A 20,360-nucleotide genomic window follows, 5' to 3' on the forward strand; every position below is an offset into this window, starting at 1 on the left:
CAGCGTGCACGCACTCAGAGCAACAGAGAGAGAGAGAGTCCTTACCCGTGGAGCAGTCTGTTGCTTGGGCCGTCCATCTGTTCAATTGGTACTGATCACCTTGGGAACTGACAGACGCTGTGAAGACGAGCCCTGAATCTACTTCCCAGGCTCCAGCGAGTTGCAGTATTCGGCCTGAGCGGTGATCCCCTTTCGTTCGTGACTTGCAACATGGTCTGCTTTGAAATCCGAATTGGCGAAAGATACAGAACAGCCGGTATAAACCGACTGCGGCAATTTTTGATCATGTTCGGCCTCTGGAGCACTGCGGCGCCTTGTAGTGTAAAGTCTTCCCGTATCCTGAGAAGGCCTCAGCATGCCGCCTTTCTTCGTGATGAACGCAATGGCACGTGGAGGGCGAAGCGCCGACATTTCGAGCATCTTTCGGAGGACCGTCTCATCTCGAAATTTGCCCTGCGGCTCATGCGGTTGTCCAAGGAGATCATAATCAGTTGAGCATGGAGATGGGGAAAGTCTGCTCGTGGTTGCCATTTCCAAATCGACGTGAGAAATCGCCGCCTGGCGCCGATGCCGACGCCGACGCCGACGCACGTGCCCTTATTCCCTGGCCACCTCGTGCCACGTCTCAAAAACGACAACAACATCGGTCCGCGTCAACGACGGTACAATGCCATGAAGTTCCGGCGTGTTGCATGTGAAGATTGCAATGTCGAAAGTGGACCTCGCACATCTCTCGGAGAATGCACAACATCAACAAGGATGACAACGAAGAATTGCCGCGTTTGCCGTCACGCTTTTCGAGCTGACTGTCAGCATGGACAACGTGGATCGAAAATGAGCGACGGTAGAAAAAGCTCTACGACCTACAGGCTCGAACGCATGATGAATAACAGTACCATGGCACAGCAAAGGGTTCACCACGGTCAAGCGGACGTTAGGTGCGAGCCGTGAACCACGCCAACCATCAGCGATCCCACCAGCGCAAAGTCCCGTCTGCCACGGCTGTCTTTGACTTTCAGCCAATGACGAAGGCCAGGTCGAGACTTCACATTGCTTGACGAAGGATAGGCAAGTCCTCTACGTGATCTGCAGATCGAAATGAGGCAATGCTTGTGCGAATAGAGGCACAGCGACTCATTCGGAGCCTCAATGGGACGTTGCCGCTCTGCAGAGGCACATGTCATCAAGCATGGCATAGCATCGCATCGCAAAAGAATGCGGTTAAGCTTTGGATAGAGTTCATTTGCCAGGTGTTGTGGAGGTGTGGAGATGCGGAGATGTCGAGAAGGTCGCCATGACATACCTCATCAGCAGGAGGCATATGGCCCAGATTGCCCTCAAAGCCGCGCTATTTCCTGCTAGCGTCATGCGGCCTGTTGCGCACGAAAAGCACAGGGCGGTGCGCGCGACCACCACGGAACTGCCGCAGGGCCCATGTCACGGAAATCCGCGCTTGGCATGCCTTCCGCGTGAGGATCGAGGAGCAACGGACTGTTGCGCTGGTGAGTGCTTTTGCCGGGTCTTTCGCTAAAGGCTAGCCAGTCCCATCTGCTGCAAACATGTAAGTTGACGACGACATCCGCCGTTCGCAAAGAACGTCCAACGCCCTTCTCTACACTCTACGGTTGGCATCATCTAGCAGGTCGCGGAAACCTCGCTGCCGCCATTGACAACGCTCGACTCTGGCCCTGTGATCCACGCCACTCTTTACTCTTGACGGACGTGAGCTGCTTGCAATCGATCGCACCTGCAAAGCGCAAATAGGAGACTCTCATGGATTCAGGCTGGAGAAGCGCGAACGGCTACCATGGGCTCCCTACGATGGCTCCAGCTCAACATGATCCGAGATATCGCCAGCAAAGTCCGCTACAGCAGACGTTGACCTTGTCGCCGCAGCTGTTGTTCTTGAGCCAGCCAAGTGCATCAGGAATCGCACAGCAAAGCAAACCTCAGGACACTAAACCAGTGCGCTGGGAGCATTCTTCGTACGATCAAATGCGGCGGCAAAGTGTCGCTTCCAATGTGTCGTCAAGGTCGTCAATGTCCAGGAGGCAAGACAGTGGGTCGCCACCAAACTTCTCGATCGACTCCAGAGGTAGCCCGGCATCTTCATCTGGCGAGAGTGCTTCTTCTTCGGTATCCAGCCATATCGCGGATCTCAACGAAATGAGTGCAGCGCCGTTTTGCAGCTCTTTGACTGGAATATTTGGTTTGACAACGGAGTGTCTGGCTTGCGGATATCGATATGATTCTGTACACGAGCTGGCGGATCACCAAAGAATGGTGTATGGCATGGCAGACGTGATCTTTTGAACCTTTGATGTTTCATGTATTATCCTCGGTTGAGCTCGGCTCCGGTTATGAAAGCAGGCGTTTAGGGCAGAGCGTTTGATGGGGGCATTGTACCATTACGCGGAGAGATACCCGATCACATTTTAGTGTATGATGATGAGAGGAGCGAAGGAGTATGGAAGTTGCATTTGTAAGGCGCAATATTGGTGGAAGCACAAGAGGCTGCACAGTCAGTTCTTGGCTCGAGGGAGAAGTTGCGATGCAGCGACATGGGCAGATGCCAAGCAACAGTATGCAAATTGTTGCTACACCAACTTCACCTTGAACCATGCGCCCAATGTGCACAATTTATTGACATGCCCTCACTGCCTCCTTCTCGCTAGTGACACCACGACTGCATTGTTCACGATGCTGCCATGTCTAGGCATTGCCGACCAGTCCTTGCCCAGAGACATTCATGAGACACCTCGGCACTAGAAAATGTCGATCGCTACCTCTACGCCATTGGAAGCGAAACGGCTTTTCTTCCTTTTCAAGCACTCTATTAGCTGCGGGCCGACCACGATCTGCTCCCGCCCCCGACTCTCCGCATTCTATGGACTCGTTCGCATCCTACTTTGGCACCAGCCAAGATGGCCGCACCTTGTATCATTTGTATACTTTGCAGCCCACGCTATACGGCAGCCGAGCGTATGCGTTCCTTCCTGAACTGGCACGAGGCCACGCCACCTACATGCTTGACGGCCGTTAGGTTCTGCCGCACTTGAGGCTTGACTTCGACTCGCACATGCGTGATTCGTTCCTCGTTCAGACTCGAGAGTTTATGCAGGAGGCAGCTGCATTTTTGTCATTCATCATTATTGCTGATGGTATGTCGTGACGGGCGTACGAAGCTATCCGAGACTGCGACCAAGTATTGTAACGAGACGTCGGTTGCAGTGGTATAACTAAAGAGGGCTCTCCGACTCTCACGCTCACAGCTTCGAGGTCCTGATTTCAACCCTCCTTGACAAACATGCTGAAGCAGTTTATCCTGCCTTTGCTGGCAGCGACAGCCTATGCCGCTCCACTAGACGAACGACAGTCTGGCCCGACAGTCACGATTGCCAATGGTACATTGATTGGATCGTCCTCTCAAGGCGTGGACAACTTCAAGGGCATTCCCTTCGCCCAAGCTCCTGTCGGCGACCTTCGCCTGAGAGCACCTCGACCCCTCGCTCAAGGCTTCGGAACTCGTCAAGCGACACAGTCTGGAAGGGCTTGCCCACAATTCTTCCAGAATGTCGACAGTGGTGTTTTGCCAGCCGATGCACTTGGCAAGCTGCTAAACACGCCACTGTTGCAGAAGATCACGAACGCGGGTGAAGACTGCTTATTCATCGATGTTGCGAGACCTGCGGGCGCAAATGCGAACTCGAAACTTCCAGTGCTGTTCTGGATCTATGGAGGTGGATTTGAGCTCGGCAGCAATGGTATGTACGATGGCGGAAGTCTTGTTCGCAAGTCGATCAGCTTGAAGGAGCCGGTTGTCTACGTCGCTGTCAACTACCGCGTTGGCGGGTTCGGTTTCCTGGGAGGCAGTGATCTCTCGGCAGAGGGCGGCAACACGAATCTCGGACTTCGAGACCAGAGGCTGGGTCTTCAATGGGTTCAGGTGAGATGATGTCAAGTGGCAGTAGAAGATTTTGCTGACTTGAAATAGGACAACATTGCACAGTTCGGCGGTGATCCTTCGAAGGTCACTATCTGGGTAAGCACGTCCGCAATCATGGGAGCTGCATAATACTGACTGTCTCGTAGGGCGAATCTGCAGGCTCGATCTCAGTCTTCGACCACACAATCATCAATGGTGGAGACAACACCTACAACGGCAAGGCTCTCTTCCGAGGCGCCATGATGAGCTCTGGTAGCATCATCCCCGCCGCGCCCGTCACAGGCACCAAGTCGAATGCTGTGTACAACACCGTTGTGAACGCTGCAGGATGCTCTTCAGCAGCCAACAAGCTCGCCTGTCTTCGTGCCCTGCCCTACGAACAGTTCCTCAACGCGGCCAACTCCGTTCCAGGAATCTTGTCCTACCAAAGTGTCGACCTCGCCTACCTTCCTCGCCCAGACCCAGCCGATAACTTCTTCTCCACATCACCAGAAGCCGCAGTCAACAACAACGCCTTCGCCCGCGTCCCCATCCTCGTTGGAGACCAAGAAGACGAAGGCACCCTCTTCTCACTGGCACCGGCAGTCAACGTAACAACCAACGCCCAAGTAACCAAATACCTCGCCGACTACTTCCGCCCCAACAACCCCAACGCAGACAGTGACGTCGCAGACCTCCTTCGCAACTATCCGAACCAACCTCTCCTCGGCCAACCAGCTGGTTCTCCCTTCCGTACAGCCGGTCTGAACAGCATCACACCACAGTTCAAACGCCTGGCCGCAGTCCTCGGCGACATCACATTCACTCTCACTCGCCGCGTATACCTCTTGACGATCCAACCAAAGGGCATCAAGAGCTGGACATATCTGTCAACATACCTCTACGGAACACCTGTACTGGGCACGCTTCACGGCTCGGACATTCTGTTCTACTTTGGTCTTCTTGGGGATAATAATCCAATCACTAGTCGTCTTCAGACATACTTCTTGTCTTTTGTCAACCACTTGGATCCTAACACTGCCAGAGGAAACCAGATCGCGTGGCCAGAGTGGACTCCCACGTCGAGAAGTATGCTCAACTTCCAAGCTGCAGGCAATCAATTGATCAAGGATGATTTCCGGGAGGCGGCCGCCCAGGACTTGTTGGCTAGTCAGACTGAGTTTGTCATTTGATCGGTAGACTGAAAAGCTAGGCCGAGTATGACTTGGGACAATTTGAGATTGAAATTGTTTTGCCTTATTACAGTATACATTTCAACACACTATTTTCCTCGTACCCTGTTGTTCTGTTGTGTCCCATCTGTACTTTCACCAGCGCCACGCTGCTGAATGCCCAAGTATGTGATCTCCAATCCTACCCAGGTTCTGTGCATCTCCCTCACATTGCGTATATTCATTACGTTCCGACGTCTCTTTCGTCATTTCAGTGACCACTGACTAGTGCTCACAGCTCGTGCTCAGTACGGTACTGCTCAACCATGGTCTGTTCGAGTTTAGGGTGGTCCTTGCGTGGCTTGTAGTGCTCCTTTACGAGCTGGCCGAGACGCTTCTCCATGATATCACGACCATCTTGGGTGTGCCACACGTAATGGGGTGCCTTGTTGACAACGTCCCAGTGGAGGAGCTTCCCGGTAATGTTGGTCAGATCGCGCTGCTTAGATGCCCATCTGTCATCGCTACGAACACGAATGCCGGATGAGATGACGACTAGAGGCGTGTCTTCGGCCTGAATTGTACGTGCCGAAGAGATCTCTTGTCGCGAGAAGGAGTTGGCGACGAGGTTCTCCTGCAATTTGGCTTTGATGAACTTGCCGCCGAGGTATGCTGACTTGCCGTAAACGCGATCATCTCTTGTTTGGCCGCCGAAGACAGCGCCGAGGATACGTCGAAGGCCGAGAGGACTGATGACACCCCAGCCCCAAATCTGGAATCCAGAAACCGGCGAAGCGAGCTCACCCAGGTAGTCTTCGTGCAGAGCGTCGACCAACATGATGCCGACCACCTCGCGGAAGTTTCTTGCGCTGAAGATACGAGAGACAATGCTGCCATAGCCGGCGGAAACGAGAATCCACGGACCTTCCTCGCCTTGAATGGCAAGCGCTTCTGCAAGGTTGTCTGCAGACATGCCTGCGCTGTGTGGTGAAGGTGCGTTGTCCGACCACGCGTATCCTGGACGATCCCAATAGCAGTAGCGATCGATCGTGCCGTTCTTGTACGCAGCATACGCCCAATGCTCGAAGTCGTATTCGACGGGGTCCTCAGCCGACTCGATCAAGATCGTAGGATTGGAGTTGCCATTCTTGTCTGTGGTCTTGTTGCCAACGCATGCAAAATGGACATCGTATCTGCCACTGTCAACACGAACACGCTCGCCGTCGAAGGCGAGACCAGCATCCAAGCTGCGAATAACCAGAGTCGCTGTCATGAGCACAGTGATAAGGACAAAGATAACGAGGATGGTCGTCGATGCGAGGACGGCCAGCCATTCCTTGAGAGTCCGCCTGGTCTCTGGGCGACCAGTCAGGCGCTCCTCTTCTTCGCGCTTGGCCCACGCAACGACGCGGTCAGTGGAGATGCACCAGACTGCCATCAGTGTCACCCATACGACACTGGCAATGCCTGGAGCACCCTCTTCTGCGCGTAGTCTCTTCACTGAGACGATAAGGATTACATTGACTACCAGTACGAAGCCCAGAATGCCCTGTGTGACGCGCATTGCGAGGCTTGGAGCCGAGAAGAACAGGAGCGAGTTCAACAGAATACCGGCTGCCAAGGTGGTGTATGAGAAATCGAAGAAGCCGGAGCCACGAGTGTGCAGTCCTGGTGGCGAGACGAAGATGCTCACGAGCAGGAGCACCCACCACAGGAATGTCAGGACCAGGAAGAGGATGGTAAGATATCTCATGAACCGGACTGTCCATAGATTATACGGCGACACCTGCGTATATTAGCCATTGTGCCACACGTCTCTAAGGCTTGACACCACTTACAGCCGGATCGTCTGGGTCAAGGTAGCCATCTGCGTGTGGTGGACGTCTGTTGTCTGCTGGCAGCAGCCTGTCTCTCTCGGTGGGTTCCCTCATTCTGCTGTCGTCGAAGTCTCGTCGACTGTGTGGGCGACTGGTGCTTTCGCCGTTCTGCTCTGGGTGGTCGTCGTCCTTCTTCTGCTTCGTGCCCCACAACGACATTATCCTGCTTCCACGCTCTTACTGCTCTCGCACTGTCGCCGCCGTCTCGTCACGCCGATGCAGCCTGCAAATGGAGGGAAGAGGAGTGAGGAAGAAGTGGAGAATGTAGCCGCCTACCTGGAGCTCTTCATGCACCGCCCACAGATGCAGAAGACTCGGCCAGAGCTAGCAGTCGACCGGGTGGCTGGCGGCATCGTGCTCGATGGACTGGTGATCTACAACGTCATGCTGGCGCTTTGTGGCTTTGTGGCACGAGCTCCCAGTCCAGATCGGTGGCGCTAAAACAACAGACGCAGAACTCAAAGACAAAACAAGGAAAATCGACTTCAGCTCGACTGCCGGTGTCTGTGGTGAGGAGCCGTACCTGTTTTCGCTGACAGCAGAAGGATGAAGATGTGGAAAAGCAATAATGCCGTGAAGAACATGGGAGCCTGGCTGTAACTTCGCAAAAATGGACAGTCAAGGTATCTTTGATGCCTCAGGCTGTAACTATAACAACTCCTGTGCTGTACTCCCTTCTCATTCTCATTCCACCCTCTGGGCGCTCTGTTCTGAAAGGACTTCTCGAAACTCCTCTACTTCTCGGGCATCTTCATAGAACGTCGCGCCCAATCTTTCCAGTAACTCACACCTCTCCCTCATATTCAAACACATCCTCATCATCTCAGTGCCTGGTAATTTCCGAAGAATCCACACTCCGCCCTCCCCTTCCTTTCCCGGCCAGCCAACTGTGATCCCATCCTTTCCCTCCATCTCCGTCATTTCGTCGAATCCGATCAGTTTGCGGATGTAAGTATCCTCACTTTCCCACCATTTCGCGCCTAGTAAGCGAAGGCGACGGCAGAAAGCATCTTCTTCAGTTTGATCAGAAGCGCGACGTGCGGTTTCCAGCCGTGGGATGCTGAGATACTCTGCTACAGCTATGTCAAGAGGTAGCATCAGGACGCCACCGCCTGAAGGGTAGCCAAGAACCTTGGGAAAGTCCGAGTCGAACCTCGTGCGGTCTCTGGTAGAGTATCGGTTTTGATCATCGGTGGGACAGGACCAGTCATCGGGACTCCGTGGCTCCATGCCAGTGGCGATATTCGACCTGCCAGGGAACGTTCCACGATTGGTGACGAAAAACCCCAGTAGTACGGCGGTGGTGGTGAAGGCGATCAAGTACCGCCCACTCTGCAAATTTGTGATCGAGGGGACTTTGTCCCAGCAGCACCACAAAACAAGCCCACCGGCTGTCAAGTAGGCCGCAGATACTAGGTAAGGAAGCGGTATATTGAGGTTCAACATGCCAGAACGTCGCCTTTCGTGGAGCGTTGGCACCGAATGTGGAAGTAAGTGCAAGTTTTACCAGTGATGGGGGTAGGTGTTTCCTGCCTAAAGTATCTAGATAAATCAGTGGTAGGCAGCCTATGCTCCTCAAAAATCCCGACTGTAGCAACTAGGCGGCTCTTGCCATTACAAGATTGGCTGTACTCGTGAGTATTTTTACGACGACTTTGTTGGTGGCGGTACGCTTTGCCGCCAGCGCTTCATGAAACCCGCATTGCACTGTGCCTCAGGAAGACTAATCCCTGATGCAGCAAGAGACAGTCGTAAGTCAGAGGATGTGAAGTGGTCTGTGCAGGAGCGGCGCGGAGCGGAGAATCACTCATACCGAGGAAACTCCAGTCGTCTCACCCTCTCCTCTTCCCCCATTACTGCTTTACACCTCAGCAATACAGCCTGTCCGCATCGACATGTTTCCTGAAGTCCACCTGATGCTCCAGTCGACACTTCTTCTGTTGGTAGAACCCTCAGAATGCCCCTTGAAATAGATCCCCAAGCAAAGCATCGATATTCTCAGGTCTTTGGCGCTTCCACGAACTTTGGCAAGCGGTTACACTGATTGCGCCGCATGCGCCTCACGAAGGATGCATCGACTATGCATCGACTATGCATCGACTATGCATCGATCAAGACCAAGGCGCAAACAGCAGCTCTCTCATTTGTTGCTGTCTGACTACAGCAACATCATGTTGCCAACACAAGAAGAAGTGCCATTTGCGGACACTGGCACTGTCAAATGTATAAAAGACCTTCGTTTTGAAGTTGGTTGATAGAATGTTGTATACATTGGCAACTGGTTTGCTTCCCTCGTTCTCTTCAAGAACCAAGTATACAAGGCGACAATGCCACATTACATTTTCAACCTCCTGTTGCTTTGCTTGACTACGAACGCCATCCGAATTCCTATCGTCTTCCAGAAGGCAGCCTCTAAAGAGCTAAGGGCTAGAAGCGAGCGAGGCGTCGTCGTCCGGAACGACGGCCTTCCCCCGATCGTAGCCGCTGGCGGGGAGACGTACAGCATCAATCCATCCGGAAGTCCAACCACGCAGAACAAGATGGGGACATATCTATACGGCTGGGAAGGATGCCAACCTGGCCAAAAGGTAGGTGGCCCACTTGTTGTCCAAAAAATTGAGCTGACTCCCCCGTAGGACAAGATCAAGAAGGCTTATTACGATGCCTGGACAATGTCGAGCCTTGACGGTGTGAAAGCTAACATTGATTGGAACGAAGCTGCGGCTCTGGAGTTCCTCGGACCTCCTGGCCTGAATAAACCACAGCAGGCTCAGATTCAAGCGGTACTTGCCAATATGGCAACGGTCATCTACTCCTACATCAACCCTTTCACACACCCCTTACACGTGCGGTGTGACGATCCAGGAAAGCTATGTCAGAACCGCTCTAAAGATGACCGTTGTCAACCAAAGTCTTCCAAACCGGTCGACAAACCCGAGAGACTGCCCAATGCCTACTCCAAGAATACGGGCTACAGCGATGACTACCCCACGATAAACTTCTGTGAGGGCTTCATGAAACTGCGAAGTCTCGAAGATGGTTACAGTTATGGCAGTGCATTGACTGCACCTGCTAGATACGATATCGACCAGTACAACAACCGAGCTACGACCTTCTTCCACGAGTTGACACATCTAAGCCTCGCAGCAGACTCCAAAAATGGTCGACCAAATCCCGATATCGACGACTTGATTATATCTATCAAGGTTGGCTTGACTCGCACCAGCGTCTATCCTGCGTACGGCGGCATCGCCACTAAATTGGTGGCTCGTACCACACCCGACCCAGGCTACTATGTGCAACGAAACGCAGACAACTTTGCATTCTTCGCACTGGCGAAATATGTCATGTCTAGGAACGGCAACATATATCCGCACATGCCAGTAATTCACTACGAGCTCAGTGGGCCACCCTGGAAAGCCAAGAAGCCTGGAAATAATCGCGTGGTTGTCTTTGGCAACGATGGACAAGGCTTGTATCTGAACGCAAATGCCACAGATCTAAGCACACTTGACTCTGAGCTGCCTAATCTCGGGGACTACCCTACCTGCGGGGATCGTGCAGACCAGCTTAGCGGGACAGCTATCGCTATCAACGACCTTGTGCCTATCACGGCATACCCGCCTGACTATGTAACCCAGCAGAAAACATGGCTGCAAGAACTAGGGGGTCCCGAAACGCCACCAAGCACCGATGCGCCACCGAATACCAATGCCTGCCATGGCATCAGCGGCGATTATTGGGTCATGTCTCGAGACACTGCGGTTGACAATGCCAAGGACTTCTGCTCTCAGACCGACAGGACGAAGAGATATAATGCCGGATCTGTCAATGAACTCGAGCTCTCAGTCAAGAAGCTCGACGACGATTCCAAAGGTCCCAAAGATGCCCCAGATTGCCTCGGACAGTTCCAGAATGCGGTCATCGACGGCTGTGACGGAGCGGATACAGTCAACAATCCTCACAACTACAAATTTGGTTCGACGCTGATGGCTGACGGCTGGGAGTTCAAGATGACACCTTTAAGTAAACAAGTCAACGAGGTGAACTGCGATGTGTCATACAAGTTCTGGTATAACCAGGTCGAAATCCGTGGCAAAAACCTTCCCGATGCAAAGCTGGGTGCCAATGGCGAGGGTCTTCGTAAGGAGATCGATGGCTGTGGTGCTCTGACGAAGTGGAACTTTGAACGGACACCAGATGACTGTTGCTTCCAATGGTATGCCATGGCTCACTTGAATATCGGGACAAAAAATTGCGTCGGACGCGCAATCGAATCCGCTGGCGGCTCTGGAAAGGGCAACTGTCATGGTCCTGGCAAACGTCAGGTGAATGGAACTGATGCCATTGACAACTGGCCAGGGTATGGCGATGCCAGTAAGCATGTTTTCAAGACCAAGGCGCAAGTCTTGGAGCCGCCTACTGGAGGAAGTTGGTAAAGAAACCAGGATTCGTGATTTTCATGCTCGTTTTTGTTCTGCTAGAAGACTTATATAGAATAGAAAAGCAATCAACCCCTTCTCTGACGCTCGGAGGAAGACCGCAAGACAGAAGACGCAGGCAGTTCCCCAGCTCCAGTTCTTCCTTCCTCGCGGATCACAACGTGCCAAGATTCACTTTGGTTTGTGCCTCAGGCCCAAATACTGCTTTCTCAGTCACCAAGCAACGCATCAACACATATCTGCCAGAAAATTCCCATTCGCCTATCAGGAAGAAGTCACCACTTCCGCCACATATCGGGCGAAGGACCTGACATGTGAAAGCTTGTGATGCAAGTCTGCGCTCACTACCACGTCTAGATCTGCTGTGCTCCAATGATCCGCGCAACACTCACATTCGAAGCGAAGCTACCCATAGCTCGCAGTCACAATGTCGGATCTGTTTAGGGAGAAACTGTCCAATCCAACTGCGACACCGCAGTCACAACCACTTGGTCCGCCTGCGCGGCCCAGACCAAGTCCAATCGCCACTCCCGCAATCGGTAGCGTTTCCTTGAGCGACGATTATTCATCCGACTCATCAGCTTCATCAACTGCCAGTGTGGCAACCGTGCGACCTTCGTCACGGGAACAAGCAGCCCCGCCGACACACTGGACACAATACTTTGAGCAAGAAATATACCTCGAGCACAAGACGGAAGACAAGGATGCTAGATATCATGCATACCTGACGCCCCCAACCGATCCCCATAAGGGACCTCTGTTCATTTGCCATCATGGTGCTGGGGCGTCAGCATTATCGTTCGCTATTTTCGCCAGAGAACTTCGTCAGAAGCTTCCTGCGGCGGGCATTCTCTCGCTTTCTGCACGTGGGCATGGTTCCTTGGTTATAGATCCCGCGACTAAATCTGAGATCCTCGACTTCTCATTGAACTCCCTTGTCGAAGATGCAATCACAATCATCGAACTCGTCTCTGCGCAACAGAACTGGCCGAAGATACCTCCATCAGTTCTCCTAGGCCACAGCCTCGGCGGGGCGGTCGTAACAACCATCGCCACCACGCACTTCAGAGCTTTCGGTCCCAACCTAATAGGCTACTGCGTACTTGACGTCGTGGAAGGCTCCGCAATCGAAGCCCTTACCCACATGACAACCTACATCGCTTCTCGTCCGAGCACATTCAACACTATCGAAGATGCTATCGCTTGGCACATCCGATCTCGTACCATCCGAGATCAACGCAGTGCAGAAGCTTCCGTCCCATCACTGCTCGTTCCCTCACCAACGGGAACTGGAAAATTAGTCTGGCGCACCGATCTCTCAGCCACGCAGCCCTGGTGGGAAGAATGGTTCAAAGGAATGTCGGCAAAGTTTTTGACAGGCAGAGGAGCGAAGATGTTGATCCTGGCTGGTACAGATCGTTTGGATAAAGAGCTCATGATAGGCCAGATGCAAGGCAAGTTCCAGCTCGTGGTACTTCCGGAGGCAGGGCATTTCGTACAAGAAGACGTACCAGAGAAGACGGCGGGCCTATTAGCTGAGTTCTTCAAGAGGAACGACAGGAGTGCTATGGTGTTGCCGCCGAAGGTCAGCGACCTTATTGCACAAGGAAAGAAAGTATGAGAGGTCAAGACTTGGAGTCTTATGCATAGAGTCAAGCAGGGGAGAATGAAATCACAGCATTGACAGAATATAGCATCATTGGTATGGAGCATATGAAATGGCATGCATTTGATCTGAGGCTATTCGCAATCATCAGAAATCGGCCGTGAAGCGTGTGTCTCTATCCCAAAAACTCCTTGGTCCCCAGTATATTGTACAAGAAACAGAATGGATTTCCAATAAAATTTTCTCAGTCGCGGATATTGTTTTGCTCAAGCGCTGCGCTGCATCCTTAAGCCGTCATGGGCAGTCACAATATGGTTGGGTGTTACAGTGATAGCTGCCGGCATCGAATCAGTATAAGTCGCAATCGCTAGAGGACGTGCAACCTCACCATGCATCAATTCCCTCTCGGCATCCGAATTCCCACCTGCAGACTGCACAGACTGCAGCGTCACATGTGCTTGGGGCGTTTTGTTGCAGCGGAGGTCCCTTCATCACGACGCCATGGCCTGGGAGCGCAGTGTAGAATGGCCTAGGCTCGAAGACCGGCGCAGGCGCTTTTGTGGCGGTCGCAGGGAATACGATATCGTACAGGGTCCGTGTCACAGTGTAGTGGATCGTGACTGTCTGAGAAGCTTCTGGCACTGGAATGTATGCCTCGCCGATTGGCACTTGGTGGCTGTCGTATAAGTTGTATCGAGGCGAGCGTGGTGACGTGGCGGACACGTGTGAGGAGATGGCAAGGAGTGTGACCAAGCAGGAGTTAAGGCCTGTGAAGTGCATCTTTGATGTGTGTCTTGTGGTAGGGAATGACTGGTAGTGAGGCACGATGTGTTACACCACAGAATAGTTCGCAGGTCTGGTTCGAAGGAGTGGATGAAACGGTCAATGGTAGTGCAGGAAGTGTGCCATTGGGGAGAGATATAACGGCTCTGCCATTGAGATGTGAAACACTTGCCGCTGCTGTGCCTCTGAAGGACAGAGACTGTATAGTGCTGGTGGAGCGACCTGTCGGTAAATCTGCTGGACGTACTGGGGGAGTGAGTTCCAGGCGCTACAATGCCGCAACCTGAGAGGTAGAAAGCTCGCATAATACATGAAGTCTAGCATTACGCTGCAGCATGCTTGCAGGACTAATGTCAAAGATATGAATAGCGCTTGCTTCGCCGCTCGAAAACGTCGGCGTTATAGAGCTTGTGGAGACGACGATGTTGGTTGATCCTGCTGCCGGCAATTGAGAGCTGGTATACAAGCGCTCGAACGCCGCATGCGCGCAGCATGCAGATGAAGTCGTTTATAGACCCATGTTGGTGGAGCTTCGGTCGACAATTCGGAGCTCTGCTCCCAGCGCCCCCAGCGGCACAGCACGGGTGAACAGCGCGTAAAGATAGACGACCGCTGTAGCTGCATTGTGCCATCGCCTGGACCACTCCCCGAGGACAGGCATCTTGGTAGTGTGTACTGCACGGGCGTCAACCAGGGAAGACGTGAACGGGTGGAGTGTCGCATCAAGAAGGACGTCGTCTCCGGTGAAGTGAGGCGCGTGCTTAGAGGGATAAGGCGGACGGTCGCCGACAGTTTTTCCGATCCGAGGCTTGGCACACAGAATTCGCTCTCTCAACTTCGGCCTCCAGAATGAACGAGCTCGACTTCTTGACTTTCGCACGCCCAACGACAATCCCTCTACCCGTCCACCACACCACCCAAACACCGCAAAAATGGGTCGCGTCCGCACCAAGACCGTGAAGAAGTCCGCCAAGGTCATCATCGAGCGCTACTACCCAAAGCTCACCCTCGACTTCGAGACCAACAAGCGTATCTGCGATGAAATCGCCGTGATCGCCTCGAAGCGCCTGCGTAACAAGGTAAGACAGTGCCTGAGCATCCTACACTCCTGGAATATCAATCGCTGACCATCTCTTGTCCACAGATTGCCGGCTACACCACCCACTTGATGAAGCGTATCCAGCGTGGACCAGTTCGCGGTATCTCCTTCAAGCTGCAAGAGGAGGAGCGTGAGCGCAAAGATCAATACGTGCCAGAGGTTTCTGCCCTGGACTTCACTCAGAACAGCGAGAGCGGACAACTCGACGTGGACCAGGAGACCAAGGACCTCCTCAAGTCGTTGGGCGTACGTACAATATCGCAGCACATTCGAGAAACAGAGGGACATTTGCTGACAATTGACACAGTTCGACAGCATCCCAGTCAACGTCGTTGCCGTCCAGCAACAGCAAGTTGCCGAGAGGCCGCGCCGCTTCGGCGACCGCCCACCACGCAACTAAGTCATTTTTATGGCTTCTTGCTGGGACGCTTTACGACAAATTGGGAGGTTTCAGGCGTTGGCGTTCTGCTGCAGTGCGACCACTGCTATGATACCCATGCCTTAGCTACTAGCTACTGCTCTACGGAGCGCAAATGGAGTACTTCCTCCCAACCAGGTGTCGCTGAGTCTGCTGTAATGGCGACGAGGCTTGATTGCCAATTCCCCCTTCCCACTTTTCCTCTTGCCAGACGTCGTAATGTCGGATTGATTTCTAGGTGTCCATGACTATCGTCTGAGTACGATGGCAACGTATTCCCACATGTCGGCGCACTTGAACCATCCGGACTGCACCGTGAGCCCTGCGCCTTGTCTCGTCATTGCTTCGCTGCCACTACATCTCTCGTGATCCGACCTGAAATCTTGCTTGCTACTGTTCACTCAAACTGCAAGCCCACGTGCCTGCGCAGCAGAGAGCTTAACCTGCTCATTGTTTCGGAGCGCTTGGGTCTGCTGGTCAAGTCGGATGTCTGCGAATGTGCACAATCATGTCTGCGAAGCCCATGCGGTACTTGCCACCTTCCAACCTACGATTAAGACAGAAAGCGGCGAACCATGCTCATATGCTCCGCCACCGTGGCCGTTGCGCTGACAGGCTGGAGGTCAACTCGTTGGCTTCACGCTTTCTTGGGCTCGATACCTCTGCCCATAGCACGAGCAGACTTCTCGAATGAACATGCAGCTCGGAGATATCACTGAAGTTACGCAATCTGTATTTGTTCATCTTCATATCCAGCGCATTTAGCGTGCCAGTTGCGGTCATAGATGTGAAGCAGGCAAAATTTGGCTGGTCCGGGGCGAAACGGAGGTGTGCGGTCGTACCTTCCTCTACTTTCCATGACGTGGTCCGTGCCCATTCTAAGCTCCGTGGTTGATCGCATCAATTTTTACATCTCCATCTCCCTGCCATCATTCATCCTCTGCAATACCTTCACACCCTCCTTTCCATCATCGACATCTTCTCCCTCTCTGCGTGTACTATAGTGTGTTAATACAGCAAGGATGCTCTCCTCCAGATTGATGCGGAATGTGAGTAGCAGCTCATCGCAGCCATCGCCATCACGCGAGCAAACAGCCGAACTGACATCAACCAGGCGATTCCGCGCGCATCACCAGTCTTGCGATCATCAACACACCGTGCGCCACTCACATCGCAATTCCGAAGAGGATATGCAGAGGACACAAATGCCGACAGCGGCAAGGTGAAGGGCCCCATCATCGGTATCGATTTGGGTACCACCAACTCTGCCGTTGCTGTGATGGAGGGCAAGTCGCCACGTATAATAGAGAACTCGGAAGGTACGAACACGACACTACACACGATGTTTCAGGCGCGATGGTTGCTGACAGCGAGGAAAAGGTGCACGAACAACTCCGTCCGTTGTCGGTTTCACAAAGGAGGGTGAGCGATTAGTCGGTATCGCCGCAAAGCGCCAGGCCGTCGTCAACCCAGAGAACACCCTCTTCGCTACGAAGCGTCTGATCGGACGAAAGTTCAAGGATGCGGAGGTGCAAAAGGATATCCAGCAAGTGCCATACAAGATCGTGCAACACACAAACGGTGACGCATGGCTCGAGGCACAAGGACAAAAGTATTCTCCATCGCAGATCGGAGGTTTCATCCTCGGAAAGATGAAGGAGACTGCTGAGGCTTTCTTGGGCAAGAACGTGAAGAACGCTGTTGTCACTGTCCCAGCTTACTTCAACGACCAGCAGCGTCAGGCCACAAAGGACGCCGGTCAGATCTCTGGTCTTACCGTGCACCGTGTGATCAACGAGCCTACTGCTGCTGCGCTTGCCTACGGTCTTGAGAAGGACGACAAGGTTGTCGCTGTCTACGATCTTGGTGGTGGTACCTTCGATATCTCCATCCTCGAGATCTCCAACGGTGTTTTTGAGGTCAAGGCTACCAACGGTGACACTCACTTAGGTGGTGAAGATTTCGATATCACCCTGGTCCGCCACCTTGTCCAGCAATTCAAGAAGGAGCAAGGTATCGATCTCTCTGGCGACCGCATGGCTATCCAGCGTATCCGTGAGGCCGCTGAGAAGGCTAAGATTGAGTTGTCTTCTGCCGCTCAAACCGACATCAACCTGCCTTTCATCACTGCCGACTCTTCTGGACCAAAGCACATCAACACCAAGCTCTCCCGCGCTCAGCTCGAAGGTCTTGTGGACCCTCTCATTAACCGCACTGTCGACCCAGTCCGCAAGGCTCTCAAGGACGCCAACCTGAAGGCCACCGATATCCAGGATGTCATCCTCGTCGGTGGTATGACTCGTATGCCAAAGGTCACTGAATCCGTCAAGAGCATCTTCGGACGCGAGCCAGCCAAGTCTGTCAACCCAGATGAGGCTGTCGCCATCGGTGCTGCCATCCAGGGTGGTGTGCTTGCCGGTGAGGTCACTGATCTCCTGCTCCTCGATGTCACTCCTCTATCGCTCGGTATCGAGACTCTTGGAGGTGTCTTCACTCGTCTGATCAACCGCAACACCACCATCCCTACCAAGAAGTCGCAGACATTCTCCACTGCTGCTGACTTCCAGTCTGCTGTCGAGATCAAGGTCTACCAGGGTGAGCGTGAGCTTGTCCGTGACAACAAGATGCTCGGAAACTTCCAGCTGGTTGGTATCCCACCTGCCCACCGTGGTGTTCCACAAATCGAGGTCACTTTCGACATTGACGCCGACTCCATCGTCCACGTCCACGCCAAGGACAAGTCCACCAACAAGGACCAATCTATCACCATCGCTTCTGGATCTGGTCTCTCTGACTCCGAAATCGAGAACATGGTCAACGACGCCGAGAAGTACGCCGCCGCTGACAAGGACCGCAAGGCCGCCATTGAGGCCGCCAACCGTGCCGACAGCGTTGTGAACGATACCGAGAAGGCCCTGAAGGAGTTCGAGGACCGCCTTGACAAGACCGAGGCCGACAAGATCCGCGAGACCATCAACGGCCTCCGCGAGTTCATTGCCACCAACCAGACCGGCGAGGGCACTGCCACTGCTGAGGAGATCAAGGCCAAGACCGACGAGCTCCAAAACGCATCATTGACCCTCTTCGACAAGATGCACCGTGCCCGCCAAGAGGCTGGTGAGGCGCCAAAGGAGGGTGAGCAATCGAGCGAGCAGCCAAAGCAGGAGGGCTCCGAGGAGAAGAAGCCATAAATGACCTGTGAGGCTGTTCGTTTTGTTTGATGTGTTCTTATACCCCCGCGACTGTTCGCTAGCGCGAATGGTCCAGAAAAGCGTCGATTCCGGCAATGTCTTTGCTTGTACGAATACATGGTCGCCAGAAAGGGAAGCTCTGCGCAGATGACACTTGCAGACTACTAGCTGGAAGACGCACCTCATGTTTTTAATGTACCACATACAGAAAGATGTACAGAAGGGGAGCAAACTGGAGTGCGGCGCCTGGCGAAACCTGGTAGCATTTCGCTCGCATCACATACATTCTTGTAACATGATGATGATGGCGGTTTGTAGCATGGAAGGAAGTGAAGAAGAGGATTGGTATGAAAAATTTGTAGTTTTAGCGATTCTTGGATGTGTAATGTCACCAAATCTCTCTGCTCTGATAATACTTGGATGTCTCTCTTGTCCTTCGTCTCTCTCACTTCGAACGAATTCCTGAACGTTCATCTTGCCTACCAGCGAAATCGTATGTGACACACGATTCGTTTTCCGTGTGAAGCTGGACTTCGCTGTGTCAGCAGGCGGCAGAACGGCACGGGGCTGCAGGACTTTCTATTGTGCACCTCATTCCAGCTCCTCTTTCCCAACGACACGCCTGCAACCAGCACCGGAACATTGTGTCAGCCTCTCTACTCGCGGAGACAGGGAAGTCCTCCGTGTCTCTCGACTGACCGGCGAACACAGCCATTCAAACAGCGAGGTAACATCAATCGGAGCAAGCGAAGTGGTTTGTGGCGCATTTCGGCCCCTATGAATAGCTTTTTTCGCGTCCAGAACTGGAAGATTTGCCAGGCACGAAGGATTCGCGTGCACGCGTCTCACAATGCGCAGGAGACATTTCTTCGCCACTGTTTGATTCGATGTCAGCGGTTGTACATCGTGGTGCCGAGTTTCCGTTTGCAACTATTTCTTTCATCTGGTTTCCGCTCTTTCTCGCTGATTTCTGTGTACATTGAATTTTGATACTTTCAGGAACCGAACCACAGTCATTCGTTTGATAGAAGAGAAGCGTTTCTAGACAAGGAGAGCATTTACAACAGAAACGGAAGCGTTGCAATCAGCTCAAATACGACAACATGTACCGAGTCATCTTCACCGCTGCCTCTGTGGCCACTCTCGCTTTCGCAAAGACCGACATTGCTGGCTGTACCTCTAGCGATGTCTCCTCTCCAGCCGGCGCGTCGATGATCTACTACGTCCCAGGCACTGGAGAGATCTGCGAATTCCTCGACTGCGGCGGCGGTCGTGCTCCACCAAAGACCACAGTCCCAGGCTGCCCTCAATACTCCGGCACCGAAACCTACTCTCCATCTTTCCTCCCAGGATACGGCGCCATGGAGACAGGTTCAAGCGCGTCAAGCGCTGCCGCCGAATCGACTTCCACCGCCTCTGAAGCCGAAGCTACCACAGAAGAGACTGGCAGCGCTTATGCACAGATTACCAATGTTGCTACTAGCTCCCTCGCTACAGACTACACGAGAACTTCTTCGTCGGACGAGACGACTCTCATCACCAGCCCTGCTGCGTACACTTCAGCAGTGGTCGGAGGAGGAAGTGCAGGCAACGGCACCACTACTGTCGGAGGAGGTCGCAACAATGGCACAGTCACCAGCGGTACCCCAAGCCTGCCAGAGTCAACCGGAGCAGCAATGGAGGCAGCCAATGTTTGGGTCGGAGGAGTCGTGATGATGGGTCTCGGAGCCGTTGTCGCTGCTCTGTAAGCGCCAGGAACATATCGCGACGCATACGAATCTCTTTGGCATAGTGGAGCGCAGGAGATGTTAAGGTATGCATGTACTCACATCGCTCCTGGCAGCATC

The 20,360-nt window shown here is 53.2% G+C and overlaps 8 protein-coding genes across 8 annotated transcripts; 6 read left to right on the forward strand and 2 right to left on the reverse strand.

The window, feature by feature from the left end:
* Positions 1 to 3,307: 3,307 nt before the first annotated feature.
* RHO25_005839 (uncharacterized protein) lies at positions 3,308 to 5,118 on the forward strand (the record flags this gene model as incomplete). The annotated part of the gene is made up of 3 exons (XM_023596711.1): positions 3,308 to 3,946; positions 3,995 to 4,042; positions 4,093 to 5,118. The coding sequence occupies 3 exons, from the start codon at positions 3,308 to 3,310 to the stop codon at positions 5,116 to 5,118; spliced, it is 1,713 nt and encodes a 570-aa protein (XP_023452822.1).
* Positions 5,119 to 5,389: 271 nt separating this feature from the next.
* On the reverse strand, positions 5,390 to 7,133 carry RHO25_005840 (uncharacterized protein; the record flags this gene model as incomplete). The annotated part of the gene is made up of 2 exons (XM_023596712.2): positions 5,390 to 6,883; positions 6,936 to 7,133. 2 exons carry the CDS (start codon positions 7,131 to 7,133, stop codon positions 5,390 to 5,392), a joined length of 1,692 nt encoding a protein of 563 aa, XP_023453090.1.
* Positions 7,134 to 7,658: 525 nt separating this feature from the next.
* On the reverse strand, positions 7,659 to 8,420 carry RHO25_005841 (uncharacterized protein; the record flags this gene model as incomplete). The annotated part of the gene is made up of 1 exon (XM_023596713.1): positions 7,659 to 8,420. The coding sequence occupies one exon, from the start codon at positions 8,418 to 8,420 to the stop codon at positions 7,659 to 7,661; it is 762 nt and encodes a 253-aa protein (XP_023453089.1).
* An 881-nt stretch (positions 8,421 to 9,301) lies between these two features.
* On the forward strand, positions 9,302 to 11,413 carry RHO25_005842 (uncharacterized protein; the record flags this gene model as incomplete). The annotated part of the gene is made up of 2 exons (XM_023596714.2): positions 9,302 to 9,562; positions 9,611 to 11,413. The coding sequence occupies 2 exons, from the start codon at positions 9,302 to 9,304 to the stop codon at positions 11,411 to 11,413; spliced, it is 2,064 nt and encodes a 687-aa protein (XP_023452235.1).
* A 430-nt stretch (positions 11,414 to 11,843) lies between these two features.
* RHO25_005843 (uncharacterized protein) lies at positions 11,844 to 13,037 on the forward strand (the record flags this gene model as incomplete). The annotated part of the gene is made up of 1 exon (XM_023596715.2): positions 11,844 to 13,037. The coding sequence occupies one exon, from the start codon at positions 11,844 to 11,846 to the stop codon at positions 13,035 to 13,037; it is 1,194 nt and encodes a 397-aa protein (XP_023451808.1).
* A 1,700-nt stretch (positions 13,038 to 14,737) lies between these two features.
* Positions 14,738 to 15,304, forward strand: RPS17 (40S ribosomal protein eS17; the record flags this gene model as incomplete). Its single annotated transcript, XM_023596716.2, has 3 exons — positions 14,738 to 14,884; positions 14,950 to 15,150; positions 15,212 to 15,304. The coding sequence occupies 3 exons, from the start codon at positions 14,738 to 14,740 to the stop codon at positions 15,302 to 15,304; spliced, it is 441 nt and encodes a 146-aa protein (XP_023452229.1).
* A 1,040-nt stretch (positions 15,305 to 16,344) lies between these two features.
* On the forward strand, positions 16,345 to 18,513 carry RHO25_005845 (uncharacterized protein; the record flags this gene model as incomplete). Its single annotated transcript, XM_023596717.2, has 3 exons — positions 16,345 to 16,371; positions 16,437 to 16,641; positions 16,703 to 18,513. 3 exons carry the CDS (start codon positions 16,345 to 16,347, stop codon positions 18,511 to 18,513), a joined length of 2,043 nt encoding a protein of 680 aa, XP_023451807.1.
* A 1,103-nt stretch (positions 18,514 to 19,616) lies between these two features.
* On the forward strand, positions 19,617 to 20,261 carry RHO25_005846 (uncharacterized protein; the record flags this gene model as incomplete). The annotated part of the gene is made up of 1 exon (XM_023596718.2): positions 19,617 to 20,261. One exon carries the CDS (start codon positions 19,617 to 19,619, stop codon positions 20,259 to 20,261), a length of 645 nt encoding a protein of 214 aa, XP_023451811.1.
* Between the last annotated feature and the right edge of the window lie 99 nt (positions 20,262 to 20,360).

Source organism: Cercospora beticola, chromosome 4 (assembly GCF_033473495.1).
Source record: "Cercospora beticola chromosome 4, complete sequence".
Taxonomy (NCBI): domain Eukaryota; kingdom Fungi; phylum Ascomycota; class Dothideomycetes; order Mycosphaerellales; family Mycosphaerellaceae; genus Cercospora; species Cercospora beticola.